This window comes from Mizuhopecten yessoensis, unplaced genomic scaffold (genome assembly GCF_002113885.1).
Source record: "Mizuhopecten yessoensis strain PY_sf001 unplaced genomic scaffold, ASM211388v2 scaffold8373, whole genome shotgun sequence".
Taxonomy (NCBI): domain Eukaryota; kingdom Metazoa; phylum Mollusca; class Bivalvia; order Pectinida; family Pectinidae; genus Mizuhopecten; species Mizuhopecten yessoensis.
Window position 1 is genome coordinate 9,917 of NW_018407515.1, and position 18,418 is coordinate 28,334.

Here is an 18,418-nt window from a genome sequence, read left to right on the forward strand (position 1 = left end):
CTGATGGGCCAGTGACTACCTCACTTTTGACAACTTTTGGTCGCTCTAGCAAGACTTTAACTGCCATTGGCGAGCAGGGAACCGTCCATTTCAGGCACTGCTGCACAACAAGGGAACAAGGGGAACCTACATATAAAATTTGAGAAAGATCCCTCTGGTACTTCCCGAGAAATAGCGATAACAAACTTTCACTATCAAAATCCAAGATGGCTGCCTGTCAGCCATGTTGTTTATCCGATCAGTCTCAAAAGTTACCCTGCACAGCTACGGACCAAGGGGAACCTACATATAAAATTTGAGAAAGATCCCTCGAGTACTTCCTGAGAAATAGCGATAACAAACTTTCACTATCAAAATCCAAGATGGCTGCCTGTTGGCCATGTTGTTTATCCGATCAGCCTCAAAAGTTGCCCTGCATAGCTAAGGACCAAGGGGAACTTACATAAAAAGTTTGAGAAAGAACCCTTTGGTACTTCTTGAGAATTACCGATAACAAGAATTGTTTAAGGACTGACGGACGACGAATGAACGGACGACGGACAGAATTATCATACGTTATCTCCCTTACCTGGAGCCCACCATCAGATGATGGTGGGCTAAAAAGTTGACGCCGGACAGACGGAGGCATGCCGCATCACGGCATAAGCTCACTTGTCCCTTTGGGCCATGTGAGCTAATAATTGAATACCAACCTTCCTTTTGGAGAAGTGTGCCTGCCTGGTCAAAGTAGCCCTTGTTTTTGAGGAAGTTTATACGGTCACTCAGGTGTTCCAGGCGCTCCAGGTTCACCAACATGCGAACTTCGTTACCGTTCCGGTAATGAAACTCAGCAGCCATGTGACTAAGACGTTCTCGTGTACGCAGTGTATCTGGTGCATGGTCCAATAACACAGCAGGTACAGCTTCATCTTTAGATCCCAGGCTCTGTCAATGGTAATTGTGAAATCTGAATACAAGTAAAAGTGTTAATGAGTGACAACAAGCGCAAATGAAAGTGATAAATGCATATGTTCCCAATTAGAGTAATTACATGTGTTCACAACATTCATTTGATAATTAATTATCAGAAAGTACATTCAGTTCATATATTTAACTATTGCTTGATAATAAAATTGGTTCTCTATAATTATATTGGTTTCTCCAGTGATGGTCTAGGCAAGACTTGTAAGATTTGATAGTTCTTGATGACATACTCTCAGGTGACAGGCTTTTCCAGATGTTAACAGTTCTGGGACAAAATGAATTCTTTCTCAGGTTAAGACGAACTGAGCAACATCTGTTGTCCACACATTAATGATTTTAAATGCCAAGAAGCTGGTGAAATGTTTGCTAACCCATTGATTTACCAGTTAGTTAAAAGTTGTTACTGCAAAATTTGGTTCTGAACGATTTTAGGTGGTTAATAATAACAACTGTCAGAATCATGTGACTAAGGTGTCAAGTCCACAGATGATACCAGGTCACCCCTGGACGACTTTTAAGAGCCATCTCTCTGAAACATCGTATATGGGGGTAGCAAGTTTACATAATTCTGACATCAGGATTATCATACGTTATCTCCCTTACCTGGACACCACTTACCTCTAATTCTGACATCAGGATTATCACACGTTACCTCCCTTACCTGGAGACCACTTACCTCTATTACCTGGAGACCACTTACCTCTAGAAGTTTGTTGTTACCCTTCTTTTCCTGGAGACCACTTACCTCTAATTCTGACATCGGGATTATCACACATTACCTCCCTTACTTGGAGACCACTTACCTCTAGCAGTTTGTTGTTACCCTCCCTTGCCTGGAGACCACTCACTTCTAGAAGCTTGTTGTTACCCTCCCTTGCCTGGAGACCACTTACATCTAGGAGTTTGTTGTTACCTCCCTTACCTGGTGACCACTTACCTATAGCAGTTTGTTGTAACCTCAATTGCCTGGAGACCACTCACCTCTAGAAGCTTGCTGTTACCTCCCTTACCTGGAGACCACTTACCTCTAGAAGTTTGTTGTTACCCTCCCTTGCCTGGAGACCACTTACTTCTAGAAGCTTGCTGTTACCCTCTCTTGCCTGGAGACCACTCACTTCTAGAAGCTTGTTGTTACCCTCCCTTGCCTGGAGACCACTTACTTCTAGAAGCTTGTTGTTACCCTCTCTTGCCCGGAGACCAGTTACTTCTAGAAGTTTGTTGTTACCCTCCCTTGCCTGGAGACCACTTACTTCTAGAAGCTTGTTGTTACCCTCCCTTACCTGGAGACCACTTACCTCTAGGAGTTTGTTTTTACCTCCCTTGCCTGGAAACCACTCACCTCTAAGGGTTTGTTGTTACCCTTCCTGGCTGGAAGACCAATTAGCTCTAGGAATTTTATTTTGATACCATCCCTTGGCCTAGAGACCACTTACTTATAGGAGTTTTTTTGTTACCTTCCTTACCTGGTGGTCACTTACCTCTAGCAGTTTGTTGTTGCCTCCCTTACCTAGAGACCACTTCCCCCTAGGAGTTTATTGTTGCCTCCCTTACCTGGAGACCACTTACCTCTAGCAGTTTGTTTTTACCTCCCTTGCCTGGAAACCACTCACCTCTAAGGGTTTGTTGTTACCCTTCCTGGCTGGAAGACCAATTAGCTCTAGGAATTTTATTTTGATACCATCCCTTGGCCTAGAGACCACTTACTTATAGGAGTTTTTTTGTTACCTTCCTTACCTGGTGGTCACTTACCTCTAGCAGTTTGTTGTTGCCTCCCTTACCTAGAGACCACTTACCCCTAGGAGTTTATTGTTGCCTCCCTTACCTGGAGACCACTTACCTCTAGGAGTTTGTTTTTACCTCCCTTGCCTGGAAACCACTCACCTCTAAGGGTTTGTTGTTACCCTTCCTGGCTGGAAGACCAATTAGCTCTAGGAATTTTATTTTGATACCATCCCTTTGCCTAGAGACCACTTACTTATAGGAGTTTTTTTGTTACCTCCCTTACCTGGTGGTCACTTACCTCTAGCAGTTTGTTGTTGCCTCCCTTACCTAGAGACCACTTCCCCCTAGGAGTTTATTGTTACCTCCCTTGCCTGGAGACCACTTACCTCTAGCAGTTTGTTTTTACCTCCCTTGCCTGGAAACCACTCACCTCTAAGGGTTTGTTGTTACCCTTCCTGGCTGGAAGACCAATTAGCTCTAGGAATTTTATTTTGATACCATCCCTTGGCCTAGAGACCACTTACTTATAGGAGTTTTTTTGTTACCTTCCTTACCTGGTGGTCACTTACCTCTAGCAGTTTGTTGTTGCCTCCCTTACCTAGAGACCACTTACCCCTAGGAGTTTATTGTTACCTCCCTTGCCTGGAGACCACTTACCCCTAGGAGTTTATTGTTACCTCCCTTGCCTGGAGACCACTTACCTCTAGAAGCTTGTTGTTACCCTCCCTTACCTGGAGACAACTTACCTCTAGCAGTTTGTTGTAACCTCAATTGCCTGGAGACCACTCACTTCTAGAAGCCTGTTGTTACCCTCCCTTGCCTGGAGACCACTTACTTCTAGAAGCTTGTTGTTACTCTCTCTTGCCTGGAGACCACTTACTTCTAAAAGCTTGTTGTTACCCTCTCTTGCCTGGAGACCACTCACTTCTAGAAGTTTGTTGTTACCCTCTCTTGCATGGAGACCACTTACTTCTAGAAGTTTGTTGTTACCTCCCTTTCCTGGAGACCACTCACTTCTAGAAGATTGTTGTTACCCTCCCTTGCCTGGAGACCACTTACTTCTAGAAGCTTGTTGTTACCCTTCCTTGCCTGGAGACCACTTACCTCTAGCAGTTTGTTGTAACCTCAATTGCCTGGAGACCACTCACTTCTGGAAGCTTGTTGTTACCCTCCCTTACCTGGAGACCACTTACCTCTAGCAGTTTGTTGTAACCTCAATTGCCTGGAGACCACTCACTTCTAGAAGCTTGTTGTTACCCTCCCTTACCTGGAGACCACTCACCTCTAGCAGTTTGTTGTTACCCTCTCTTGCCTGGAGACCACTCACCTCTAGAAGCTTGTTGTTACCTCCCTTGCCTGGAGACAACTTACTTAACTCTAGCAGTTTGTTGTTGCCTCCCTTACCTGGAAACCACTTACCTCTAAGGGTTTGTTGTTACCCTTCCTGGCCGGAAGATCAATTAGCTCTAGGAATTTTATTTTGATACCATCCCTTTGCTTACAGACCACTTACTTATAGGAGTTTTTTTGTTACCTCCCTTACCTGGTGGTCACTTACCTCTAGCAGTTTGTTGTTGCCTCCCTTACCTAGAGACCACTTACCCCTAGGAGTTTATTGTTACCTCCCTTGCCTGGAGACCACTTACCCCTAGGAGTTTATTGTTGCCTCCCTTACCTGGAGACCACTTACCTCTGGAAGTTTGTTGTTACCCTCCCTTACCTGGAGACCACTTACCTCTAGCAGTTTGTTTTTACCTCCCTTGCCTGGAAACCACTCACCTCTAAGGGTTTGTTGTTACCCTTCCTGGCTGGAAGACCAATTAGCTCTAGGAATTTTATTTTGATACCATCCCTTTGCCTAGAGACCACTTACTTATAGGAGTTTTTTTGTTACCTCCCTTACCTGGTGGTCACTTACCTCTAGCAGTTTGTTGTTACCCTCCCTAAACTAGAGACCACTTACCCCTAGGAATTTATTGTTACCTCCCTTGCCTGGAGACCACTTACCTCTAGCAGTTTGTTGTTACCTCCCTCATCACGAGACCACTTACCCCTAGGAGTTTATTGTTACCTCATTTGCCTGGAGACCATGCACTTACCTCTAGCAGTTTGTTGTTACCTCCCTTACCTGGAGACCACTTACCTCTAGCAGTTTGTTGTTACCCTCCCTTACCTGGAGACCACTTACCTCTAGAAGCTTGTTGTTACCCTCCCTTGCCTGGAGACCACTTACTTCTAGAAGCTTGTTGTTACCCTCTCTAGCCTGGAGACCAGTTACTTCTAGAAGTTTGTTGTTACCCTCCCTTGCCTGGAGACCACTCACTTCTAGAAGATTGTTGTTACCCTCCCTTGCCTGGAGACCACTTACCTCTAGAAGTTTGTTGTTACCTCCCTTACCTGGAGACCACTTACCTCTAGCAGTTTGTTGTATCTCCAGAGCGTGTCTATAGCCATATCATAGTACTCGTTCTCACACAGAGTGTCGATCGCCAGGTTGAAATGTCCAAGCTGTTCATAACAGCGACTGCCTTCAATTGGCCGTTTTATCTTCCGGTAGGTTTCCCCCGCTTTCTCAAGCTGAAACGTATCAAGTTACACTAATTAAGAAAAACAATTTCAGCTAAAAATGATTTCCCAAGCTTTCTCAAGCTAATACCAATCAGACAGACCTCATTCAAATAGAAACAAAGTGGATGGATCAGACAAAGACATTCCAAAGTGATCAAGTGTTTGACACTTTACCTTGACAGTGTAGAAAAATTCAATCTGAATAGTGCCAATTGTTATTCTTTTTTAAAGATTTAGACAGTAAACTAGTTAACTGTTACATATTGCTGTACAAGAAACTAGAACACTGACATGTCAGTAAGGGCCCCCTCTTGTGGCAATATATCCCCCATAATCATCAAGAAGCAATCTGCCCATATACAATGTAGCTGAGCTTGACGTTTGACATTTGGACTTCAAAAAGAATAGCAAGGAAGCAAAATATGCATTTTACATGAACTATGGTTTCCTTCCACCTCCATATTTGCTTGGCTAACAGAAATGTAAATACCGGTGCAATACTCATTTGTTAGCTTTGATTTGTTTTATTTCACCTTATATACCTCCTCCATCAAGAGCCAGGGTCAAAGTCAGAGATCCACTTTGTCTTTGACCTTTGTACCCAAATGACCTGGACCTTTAACCCAGTGACCCTGATCTTTGGTCAGATGACTTATTCTTTAATTCCGACCAACTTTGCTTCATAATATCGTAACAAAATGTTTATCAGTGAAACAACACTTGACCTTGACCCTTTGGACCACGTTACCTGGACCTTAGGTTTTAAGTTCTGAATAACTTTGCTTCATAATAACATAAAACTAGAATTATGTCAGTGTGACATTAAAGCCGCTCACCACTTTAAATTAAATTGCTTCAGTAACACGTTGAGCATCAATATCTACTATAGTACCTCAGATATGTGTTCTGTATTCTGCCAATTGAAAATCAGGTCATGTGATGATGTTGCCTTTGGAATTTCCATAATCAATCACCCCTTAAATGATGCCTTAAAAACATTTCTCCCTCGCCTCTTTTTTCACACTCTTTTGTGACGCATTGTTGTAATTTTCATTAATTAGCATCCTCCAATGATGTGACATGAGCATTTACGTGCAGAATGGCAATCGGTGAATGGGTAATAAAGAATAGGTGCATTTTGTGCTTGTGAAATGAAGGATAATAAACAGTAGTGGGGAACATGCATGTAGGAAAGAGACATTGTACTCCTTTTATTTATATTTATTTTTTATTCATATAATAATAATTATTAATATATGTAGTGACTATATTTACTGTAATTGAATATACAATTCATCACAAAATCTCACAAATGTTCTTGGAATATATTTGAATTATATTTCTCAATGCGACTTTACCAACGTATAAGAGTTATTTCCCCTACACCGGATTGGACAATATTTTGACATAGTGCGAATTCTTGTCAAACAGCAGCGGCAGTTGTGTCATGTTCTTAAATTGTTACATTTTCATAAATAAATACACCAGAAATAGCATGCTGTGTTACAGAAATGTTTGATAAGTATACACAGTTCACATATCGTCTCGTCTCAGAGCCATTACTGTCATGAACCTAAGCACGATGTGTCATATTACGTTCCCATTTGAAACATCAAAATAGAGGTTATACTTCATCACTCATACGGTTTATAGGTATATATATTTACTTTTTCCTTGTATTTACAAAATAAACAAGAGGCCCATGGGCCTTAACGGTCACCTGACATCCGATTCAAATTAGGACAGTCATCCAGGGGTCAATTCATACTTTTCGTCGGTCCGAGTGACCTTGCATTGCTGCATCGTCCATTAATTTTTCCTTGTGAACACAATAACTTCAGTAAATATGAACCGATTTTGATGAAACTTTGTATGCAGCTTTGTATCAATGAGATCTTGAATGAGTTTGAATACCGGACCAATTTGACATAGTTATTCCCCTTGGTAATTCTATTATTGTTGGACCCTGTGAACATGATAACTGAATTAAATGGGTGTGACTCCAATTTTGACCCAAGGGGTCTGTTTTGAACATACTTGGTAACTGTATGTCTTCTGTTCTTGGTTAAAAGAAAAAAGTAAAAGCGTAAATCAATGATTTATTAAATAAGGCACAAAATTTTAATAGCACCTTGTTAGTAGCAAAAATGTGTTATGAATGAAAAAAAAAGGTACCACATGAATTTACATCTATTCTTGTGTAATGTCAATCAACATCACAGGGACAAATAATAATATAATGACAAATGGCAATAACTCTGCAGGTTACTGTCAAATAATTACCGGACAAAGTTTCATTGAACTCCGTCAACATTTATTCAAGTTATCGTGTTTACAAGGTCCAATAATAATATTATTACAAAGTCCAATACAAAATAGTGTAATAATAATTTGACAAAGTGCAATAACTCTGTAAGTTACGGTCAAATAATTCCCATTTTCCAACTCATTCATGATCTTATTGATATAAGGGTGCATACAAAGTTTCATCAAACTTGGTTGATAATTACTTAAGTTGTCATGNTATGACCCAGGGGTTAAGTCTCCAAGGGTGGGGCAGTCCCCAAGGCCAACCTGGAAGCATATGTGCAATCATCTCTTTATACTCAGCAATTGTATATATACGGTTATAGGGTGGGGCTCTCAACTGTTTCCAAGCTGTGACTAAGAAACTAGGTCCCTAGGGGTTCGGTCAGACCCCAGGGTCTATTCTGATATCATGATTGCATTCGTCTCTTTATGCCCAGCATTTGTATATATAGTTTTGGGGTGGGGATCTCAACCGTTTTAAAGTTATGGCCCAGGGACTATGTCTCCAAGGGTGGGGCCAGACCCTAGGGACATCCTGGAAGCAAATGTGCATTGTTCTCTTTATACTCAGCAATTGTATATATGGTTATATGGTGGGAATCTCAACCATTTCCAAGTAATACATTTTATTGGCCCCACCCCTTAGCCCGGGGAGTCAGCCCCACCATTTGTACAATTTTTAATCACCACCACCTAGGGATGCTTCCAGTCAAATATGGTTGATATCCATCGCTTAGTTCCAGGGAAAAAGTCGCTTAAAGCAATATAGGCAAATTGACCCCTTTTGGCCCCGCCCCTCAGCCCCCTGGGGGGTCAGCCCCACCATTTGTACAATTTTGAATCCCCACCACCTAGGGATGCTTCCAGTCAAATTTAGCTTAATACCAACCAGTGGTTAAGAAGAAGAAGTCGTTTAAAGAAATTGTTCACGTACGGACGCCGGACAGACGCCGGACGCCACGTTATGGCATAAGCTCACCTTGGTCCTTCGGACCAGGTGAGCTAAAAAGCTAGACCGTACAGACAGCGTCAATGCTCGACAGTCTTCACATGTGCTTTCTCGAATCACACTTGCTAAAACGCTCAAACCCAGTGCACGAATTTCACCACCACAACACTCGTAGAATGCACTGGAGATAAACATTTTGTTTGGAGAAGGGTATCAGAAGACTTTATGTAACCCACAGTTGAGTGTCAGAGATTCTACTTTCTATTGGTTGGTTGGTTGGTTGGTTGAAGGGTTTTTCGCCTACATGATTCCGCCCATACAGGTTTCATCTACTTTCTATTTACGATAACGAAACTATATAGAGGAAGAATGCAAGACTGAATTATGCGCACGCACCCCGAACGGAAGTGGGTCCGTCATTTCATTCTCTGGACAGAATCAATAAGCCGCTCGACTCTCGCCAAAAGCAGCTGAAAAAATGTTCACCAGTAAAAAGATACAATATTTGACCTTTACCCCGTGACCTTAACCTTAAGTCATTTGACTCCTTGCTAAATTTCGATCAACTATGCTTCATGATGTCATAACAAAATTGGACCCTTGACCCAGTTACCTTGACCTTTGGTCAAATGACTCCTTGTTTATTTCAAACCAACACTGCTTCAAAGTTTCATAACGAAATGTTCACCAGTGAAAATATATTAATTTGACCTTCAACCAGTGACCTTGACATTAAGTCAGTTGACTCTTGCTTCATAGTGTCATAACAAAATGTTCATCAGTGAAAAGCTACAAAATTTGACCTTGACCTTTGAACCAATGACCTTGAACTCTGACACGATAAACTTGACCATTGGTCAGTTGATTCCTTGTTAAATTCTTATCAACTTTGCTCCATCATGTCATAACAAAATGTTCATCAGTGAAAATATGTAAAATTTGACCTCAACCTTTGGACCTAATGACCTTAACCTTTGACCTCGACTTTTTACCTTAGTGTGTCTGTTTGTTTAATTCCGACTAACTTTGCTGCATGTCATAAAATACTCATTAGTGAAAAATTACAAAATTTGACCTTTGATCTTGACCTTTTGTCAGTTGACTCCTTGTTTAATTCTGATCAACTTTGCTTCATCATGTCATAACAAAATGTTCATCAGTGAAAAGATACAAAATTTGACCTCGACGGTTGAACCTAATGACCCTGACCTTTGACCTTGACTATTTTTTTTACCTCAGTGTGCATTTTTGTGAACTAAACATAATGACCAAGTTTCTTGTAAATCGGTCAATAAATACCAAAGTTATCAGCCGGGAACAAAATTACTAGATTACTATATAGGGCACTAGCATCCATTTCTTTAATTCAAGTCTTAGCTTTTACTTACAAAGCCAATCTTCTCGAACAGATGGGCAACCAGCTCCCTCTCCCGAGCGTTCTGTAGACACTTGCCTGCCTGTGAGGGTAGAGAGCAGTCTAGGAACATCTCCGCAGCGAACAGAAACTCATCTTGCATGCGCTGGCGACTGTCCTTTGTGCGGGAGGCCTTTAATGCTTGTTGATGAGCCAGGGCCACTTTATGTAATTGCCGATCTCCTCCCGAAATGAAGCACTTTGCCGCAACCTCATACAAAGCATGCTTCATGAAGTCTTCACCTCGTTTAATCCAGTCTTCTGGACTGGATTCCTCCGCAAACATACCACCAATGGTATCTGTGCTCTCTAGGGGTTAAAAGATTAAATATTGTTACGTTGTTTCAGCACAAATGAGATATTGCTGTTATCATGAATTTTTACATCGCTTAATTGTACTTTTTACCAGTCTATCAGTACTCTCATGCTTTCTTCCAAGAACTAGGATCAGAATTGCCAAAAACTATAGTCCGCCATTGACAGAAAGCTAGGCCATGAACAAAGAATTACATGTTACCGTATTGTTTCTCAGTTCACTACCACTATACCCAATGCAATTTAAGAGGATGAGGAATAAATTCTTCCTTTTTGAATGCAACATTGATAAGTGAAACTCTTTTTTTTAACTTGTTGTAAAACATTAGATTTTTTACATAAAATTTGTATGGTGATGATCTGGACAGCGCTTCTCAATTTGTAAAATATAAATTAAAACAAATTAACCAGGAAAGTCATCAATGTCCCCTTTCTGTAGACAAGTCCTGATTAGAGAACTGTAAGAATGTAGCAAAATTGACAATTGTGTTAAAAGTGTGAAAAAGTGCAATGTCAAACTTTTAGGCCATGTCTGAGGTGAGATTAAGTTGGGTGAGGGAACATTGAACAATCTACAAGACAATAAGGGGCGGGTATACCTCCATCAAAAAGGGTCGAAATCCCAAATTAAAGTGCCGGTGCACAACAACATAAAATACTGATCATTCATGCAAAGTTTCACTGAAATCCACATGTTAGTTAAGGAGAAGTTGCGCGGACAAGTATTTCGCAAAAAGGGGCATAACTCTATCAAAAAGGGTCGAAATCCCAAATTAAAATGCCGGTACAAAACTACATAAGATACTGCTCATTCATGCAAAGTTTCAATGAAATCCACACGTTAATTAAGGAGGAGGTTTCCAGACAAGTTACTGAAGACGACAGACATCCAGACAGGATGATTCCAGTATACTCCCCCTAACTTTGTTGCGGGGGTATAATGACAGCAAGTGATTCATATTGTATTGCCTTAGTTTTTAGATTATTTACTCATATGATTGCGTCATGTTTCTGTATACTTGACAAGGGTAAAACTCACATGAGTCCTGAACATTTCTTCTAAAACAAGCTAGAGGAGGATGCTTGTTACGTACATTAACACTTAAAACTGTTTAATTTAGAAATCAAATTTCATTTAAGATATCAATATGAATCTGGTACGCTAACTACCTTCATCTACATCTGTGCTGTTGAGGATCTTGACTAGCTTGCGAGCCTTGAAGTATTCAAACATGGGCGCCCGCTTGTCCTGGTCCTCGTCAAAGATCCACACATTGACGCGAGCACGAGTCACCGCTGTGTACAGGTGTTTAAGCTCGGAGTTGAGTACTTTGTGTAGACTGTTATCAAACTTCAGGGCCCTAGGTCGGTTGGTCTGCTGTAGTACATCTGCCAAACAATGGAAACAACAAAACAATAGATATATCAATAACAATACAGTAAATGTTTCCTTAATTTTGAATTCTTTATTCATCAGACAAAACCAAAACCAAATTATTTTCTCGTTGTATATGTCTAGTATCGGAATAGCACCTTATTTTCCCTTACCTGCGTCAATCTGTACAAGACTTTCCTGGTGTGATGGGGAGTTGTCTCCCTTTGCTCCTTTAGTTCCGATAGCCAGCTCTTCCAAATACTCTGTGACAACCCTCCATTCCTTGTTTGCCTGGATTGAAAGAAATATTTACTTATATGATTTATACAGACTTTCATAACAAAATTTAATCACCTTTTCAAGCATTTTTTTTTGCAGCATTTAAGTGATTTAGTGAATGGACTCTGTTATATAGCAGAAATATTATAACAAATTACAACAGATTTACAGTGATCTCATAAATTTTTGACTTTGAAAGAATAGCCAGCTGGAATGTTCATATGCAATAATGTTGGCCCATAGAAATTCTGAACAAGTGGCCCAGTGGGCCTGTATCACTCACCTAGATAATATAGCAAACATGGGAAATTATTCTCATTACATAAAATCCCTCCGATGGTACAGAAAGAGAAAGATTTTAAAAATGTAAACCTCAAATTCCTCTTTTGAGGCCAGCCCCCTGTACCAAAGAGGGGCCACACCCTCACGTTTTATACAAAAGTTAGTCCTCTTTTCCCAAGGATGCCATATCCTGGCCAAACTTGGATAAGGATAAAATCCATCAAATGGTACAGAGGAGGAATGTTTTTTGAAGACTTTAACCTCAAATTCCCCTTTTGAGCCCCGCCTCTCTGCACCCAAGGGGGCCATATCCACCCTTTATGCAAAATTAAGTCCCCTTTGCCCAAGGATGATCCAGGCCTAATTTGGAAAAATTACAAAAAGGAGAAGGATTTTTAAGATTTAAACCTCAAATTCCCCTTTTGAGCCCCACTCTCTGCACCTGAAGAGGCAGCACCCACAATTTATACAAAATTGAGTCCCCTTGGCCTAAGAATGCTCCAGACTAAATTAGGATAAAACCCCTTTATTCTTACAGTAGAAGACAGATTTTGAAGGTTTTACCTTTATTTCCCCCCATTGGGCCCCGCTCCTTTACCCCAAGGGGGGCTACATCCACCATTTATACAAAATTTGAGTCCCCTTTGCCCAAGGATGCTACAGACCAAATTGGAATGAAATCCCTTAATCCCAATGGTAGAAGACGGATTTTAAAAGGTTTACCTCTATTTCCCCTATTTGGCGTCACCCTCTGCCCCCAGGGAATCACACCCACTGTTTATATAAAATTGAGTCCCCTTGGCCCTAGGATGCTCCAGACCAAATTTAGTTAAAATCCACTAAGCTGTTCAGGACTGGTACCGTTTTAAAGGAAAAGTTGACGGATGGACAGACGGACGACGGACACTGAGCCATGGCATAAGCTCAATTCCCCTTCTGGCAAAAAAGTAAATGCCTATTTACAAGCATTTTCTCAGCACTGACCTCTATTCTAGCACTTTTTCATGGACTCAGCAGTTCGGATTATCACATTACAATCCAGATGGAAAATTTCTTTACAGAGAGAATCTTAAAAGAGCTATGATTTCATATCAGATTGACGTCATTTTTTGAGAAGTTATGCTAATCCACTCACTAGTAAAGACAGACTTTTTGAGAATTTGAATTTATACCTGCGAGTCTTTGAAGAAGTTGTAGAGCAGAATGTCATCAAACTCAAGTCCTTTGGCTTCATAGACGGTCAGAATAAGTCCTAGCTGTAACTCCTCTGGGATGTTATCCCTTGCTGCTTCATCAACAACCAGTATTGCTTGGTGTGCCCCAAACTCGATGTGCGACGTCTTGCGTCGACTGCCCCGCAATAGCATGGCAAGGTCACTGAAGCTACAGGACTCTAACAATACTGGACGTGGACCGTTAAACAGGCCCTGGTCCTTCTGTAGCCGGTCAAAAGACTCTGGGAAGAAACGGACCATGAGGTCAAGGATACTAGAGGCTAGAAACAGAATGCCTGCATGAGATCTATAATTATGAGTTAGCTGGTGCACTCGCTTTGGGACTTCGATATTTGATACCTTGCCGTGAGCCTGTAGTGACTGTTTAGCATAGAAGAAAATAGACTTGAGATCATTGAAGCGGAAAGCTATCCCACGCATGATGCTCTGAGCTGTGTCACCAGTGAGGAACATCTGGTTTGGATCTTGACAGATTCGGAGGAGGAGACAGAGCTCTGCTTGTGTAAAGTCCTGGGTTTCATCTACGAACACCTGATGGATTACCCAAGAGATATCGGTCTCCTGCTTTAGGCGGTTGTACACCGACCGAACCAAGTCTGTCTCATCAAACAGGAATTTCTGCTTCTTGAAATGGTCATATTTCTTGAAGAGATCGTACATGTCTGTACGTCTGCCAGTAAAATTGGGAGCTCGCTTCTTCCCGAGTTCGAAGTACTCTTCCTTCCCTAAAATTCCAGAGGGTTTTGACAGGGCTTCAAATGACCCTTTGATAAAGGACATGATTTCTGTCCACACCAGTGAAGGATGGTATTTTCCTCCAAACTTCTTGCAAATCTTTGGCCAGATTTCCTCGCTGAAGACATCGTAAGTAACCTCTCTTCGAGGGTCAACTTTCACTTTGCTTTTAGCAGCTTGTTGTCTGTCATCATCATCCTCTAAATCATCGAACTGTCCTTCATCATCGTCCTCGTCATCAGATTCCTCGGCCAGGAGAGGAAGGATGCTGAGCAAGCCCTCGCCATCGGTCCAGCCCTGAACATCAACCTTCAGTCCACCATCCTCTCCTCGCTCAAAAAAATAGGGTTGTCCTAGAGATGCGTCCAGCATCAGCAACAGCTGTTTGGAGGTAATGAAGAGAGGGAAGTGGTAATCACCAATGTCCTGTAGACGTGGGGGCAACACCTGGTCCTCCGTCTCCACTTGGTTCTTTGCTATGGCGCAGGCATGGCTCAGCTCTCGAAAGTTCTTTTGCACCTGTTCAAACAAAACTAGAAATCTCAGGCACACGCATATTTAACATCTACCAACCATCTCTAAAGAAATGAAATTAATAATGTATCATCCAATCAGCACCCACAGAAGCCCCCCTGAATTCTGAAATGTAACAGTTGGCCATTTAACTCATTCCCACTGAAGAACATAATGGATTCATCCAGATCAATGCAAGGTAGAGTCTACTAAACGTTACATAGGGATGAAAGGGTAAAGATAAAGCATATCAACCATATCTGTATCAGTCCTACAAAGAATCAACAAGTTATTGTCTAACTATTAAGAAACCTTGTCCACCATCTTGAATCCTAAAATTTTAAAGTTGACCTTTTATTGCAAACTATATTCTCTATTTATAACTTACACAAAGTATCAAGAAATCTGCAACTTAAGTTGAACCCTGCTTCATTATTGTTTTTGAGGCAATTTTTTTAGAATATGAAAGGTACTGCAATTATTTTAATTTCCAAACAAGAGGCCCAATGGGCCTGCATCGCTCACCTGGTATAAATCTCACACTTGTAATCTAAAAAGTGGACTAAAATACAGCTACAGGCAGAATATCAGTGTGACCTTGAATGACAATCAATGACATTAGGTTGAAAGTGGGTCAAGGTCATTCATTTGAACAAATTTGGTAGCCCTGATTGCTACAGGCCAAATATCAGTACCTGGGCCTTTTGGTTATTGAGAAGAAGTTGTTTGAAGATTTTTAGACATTTGACACCTGTGACCTTGAAAATTGGTCAAGGTCATTCATTTGAACAAACTTGGTAGCCCTTCATCCCAGCATGCTAATGGCCAAATATCATCACCTTAGGTCTCTTGGTTATTCAAAAGAAGTTGTTTAACTAATTTGAACATATTTAACCCCTATGACCTTGAATATAAGTCAAGGTCATTTATTTGAACAAACCTGGTAGCTCTTCAACCCAGCATGTTACTGGACAAATCTCATCACCCTAGGCCTGTCAATTATTCAGTAGAAGCTGTATAAAGATTTAAACATATTTGACCCCTGTGACCTTGAATATCAACCAAGGTCATTTATTTGAACTAACTTGGTAGCCCTTTATCCCAGCATGTTACTGGCCAAATTTAGGCATACCAGGCCTCTTGGTTATTCAGAAGAAGTCGTTTAAAGGTTTTAAACATATTTGACCCCTGGGACCTTGAATATAAATCAAGGTCCTTTATTTAAACAAACTTGGTAGCCCTTCATCTCAGCATGTTACTGGCCAAATATCATCACCCTATGCCTCTTGGTTATTCAGAAGAAGTTGTTGAAAGGTTTTAAACATATTTGACCCATATGACCTTGAATATAAATCAAGGTCATTTATTTGGACAAAATTGGTAGCCCTTCATCCCAGCATGTTACTGGCCAAATATCATCACCCTATGCATCTTGGTTATTCAGAAGAAGTTGTTTAAAGAATTTAACATATTTGACCCCTGTGACCTTAAAAATGGATGAAGGTCATTTATTTAAACAAACTTGGTAGCCCTTCATCCCAGCATGCTTCTGGCCAAATATCATCATCCTAGGCCTTTTGGTTACTGAGAAGAAGTTGTTTAAAGTAAAATGTTGACGACGGACGGTCGACAGATGGACGACGGACGCCGCACCATGCCATAAGCTCACTTGGCCCTTCAGGCCAGGTGAGCTAAAAATCATGAAGCACCTAGTCTTATTATGTTGAATATCGAAGATGTATCCTTTATATCACACAAGAGTTGCCTCCCTTACCTCATTACACAACACAGCATTCTTTGTGATAAAGATCTGATGGAGATGGTCGTAGATCTGTCCTTCCTCTTCTTCTCCATTTTCCTCTACTACTTTGCCATCTGCCCCGACTGTCGCTCCGAGGAGTTCCTCTAAGGGGTCATCCTCCTCTTCCTCATCTTCATTATCATCTTCATCCTCTTCATCTAATCAAATAGCATAGGAAAATAAACATAAGGAAACATTTGAAATCAATGTTTACCTTCGAGACCGAAATATGTATAGACTATCAATCTAGGTAAAAAATAATATATTGATACTCCTGCATACTTGAAACTGAACAAGGAATTGTCAAAGGTACCATAACAAGAGGCCCATGGGCTTTAACGGTCACTGGAGTCCTACAGTATTTATTTTTATTGTTAAAATATGTACCAATTTTAGTAAAAAATAGTTAAGTATAACGTTAACTTAAGTTTGTCAGGACCATTAGCTGATCATTCCTAGACCGAGTTTCAGTTCAATCGGCCCAGTAGAACTTGACTTAAAGTTTGAAATAGTTTTTCAAAATGGCGGCCATATTTGATTTCTGAATGACCTGAAAAATAACAACACTTTTTCAGGAGCTAAAAGTTCAGGTGACCTAAAAATTCAAGAACTATAGATCATACTTTCCTTGGAAACATTGGACAAGTGTTTTTTTTTTTGTTTTTGTTTTTTATAAATGGATGTATCTTTAAGCCTCTCCTCTGCAAGTTCAAAATCATCCTCAATATCCAGGTGTTACCCTCACTTATGCTCTCTGCACCCCTGGAATATGTATTAGCAAAATGGAGGCTCACGGTCACACAACAGTAATTTTCGAAGGACAGGTATCAGCCTCGCGATTGGTCAGGTTTTGTTACCAGAGACCAACCAAACAGCTATCTTTGTGCCTTCAATTTTGTCATGACATATTCCAGGGGTGCAGAGAGCGTAAGTGAGCAAACCCCTGGATATCGAGGATGGTTCAAAATATGGAAATGTAGCAATTTGAATTTGTACAAGTAATACTTAATGGTTCTGTAAAATTTCAGAGCTACATTTCGTACAGATTTATGACAAATGTTTTTGACGGATATATTCCTTAGGCACTCACAAATTAAAATAATGATTAATGAAAACGTGGCAATAACCACGATGTAAAGTAAAACCTTGTCATAATTCCTCTCGTTTCATTTGCCGCCTCGTTCATCGCCAACATATTCCATACCTCCCTTTTCTCTTTTTTTTTTAAATTACCCTTAATTTATCATCAAACCCGGCCCTTTGCAATGAGGTCTGTAAATTACTATGCATATGCTTCTTGATTTCATATTCAAGTATTGATAATATAATTACATTGTGTCCCTGTACAATTAATTTACTATACATTTTACAGCAACATGTTTGGCTGTAATTATGCTAGAATTGTATTTCAATTCTATGCAATGTTGCCTTTGATTATACCTGAATTTATATTCATATATTTAATGCTATTACTCTGTATATATTATTGCCGTAGATTGTAGAGAAGGCCTCAAGGGAGAATATAGTTTTGTAACTAATGGAGCGACTNAAAGCATTATTATTATTATAACGCTTAACTTTCTCTGGACAAATGGTATGATGAGGTTTTACTATAAATATCAGCTTAGACTGACCTCCGTCCTCCTCCGTTGTCCTGTTGACCGAACTCCTGGGAAGGAGCGGGGCCTCAGCCTCTGTTGCTTTAGTCCAGTAGGATAGGAACTGGGTCCACAGTCTGTACAGACAGCAGGTTGTCTTGCCTGTTCCACTCCGACCCAGTAGTAGGATTGGGGACTGTGACTTTAGATTAATGATGGCATGCTCTAAGTCAGTCACTCGGAACGGAAAGTCCACCTGAAAAAATAATATATATTTCACAATTTATTGACAAAATTTATAAATGTCAAACAGCATTGGACATCAGGATAGCTCAATTGGGACAATAAACTAGTTATCT

At 40.6% G+C, this 18,418-nt stretch overlaps 1 protein-coding gene across 1 annotated transcript in view; it reads right to left on the reverse strand.

The window, feature by feature from the left end:
• Window positions 1–18,418, reverse strand: part of LOC110455766 (TPR and ankyrin repeat-containing protein 1-like) — a gene marked incomplete at its 3' end in the record, with an annotated part of 100,500 nt that overhangs the window by 9,631 nt on the left and 72,451 nt on the right. Inside the window, exons 26-33 of the mRNA XM_021506127.1 lie at window positions 18,096–18,315; window positions 16,435–16,619; window positions 13,350–14,666; window positions 11,790–11,907; window positions 11,412–11,630; window positions 9,901–10,235; window positions 5,098–5,262; window positions 652–924 (exon numbers count right to left, since the gene is read on the reverse strand). Of these exons, the coding sequence (XP_021361802.1) occupies window positions 652–924; window positions 5,098–5,262; window positions 9,901–10,235; window positions 11,412–11,630; window positions 11,790–11,907; window positions 13,350–14,666; window positions 16,435–16,619; window positions 18,096–18,315 (2,832 nt within the window). The remainder of the gene's footprint in view (window positions 1–651; window positions 925–5,097; window positions 5,263–9,900; window positions 10,236–11,411; window positions 11,631–11,789; window positions 11,908–13,349; window positions 14,667–16,434; window positions 16,620–18,095; window positions 18,316–18,418) is intronic.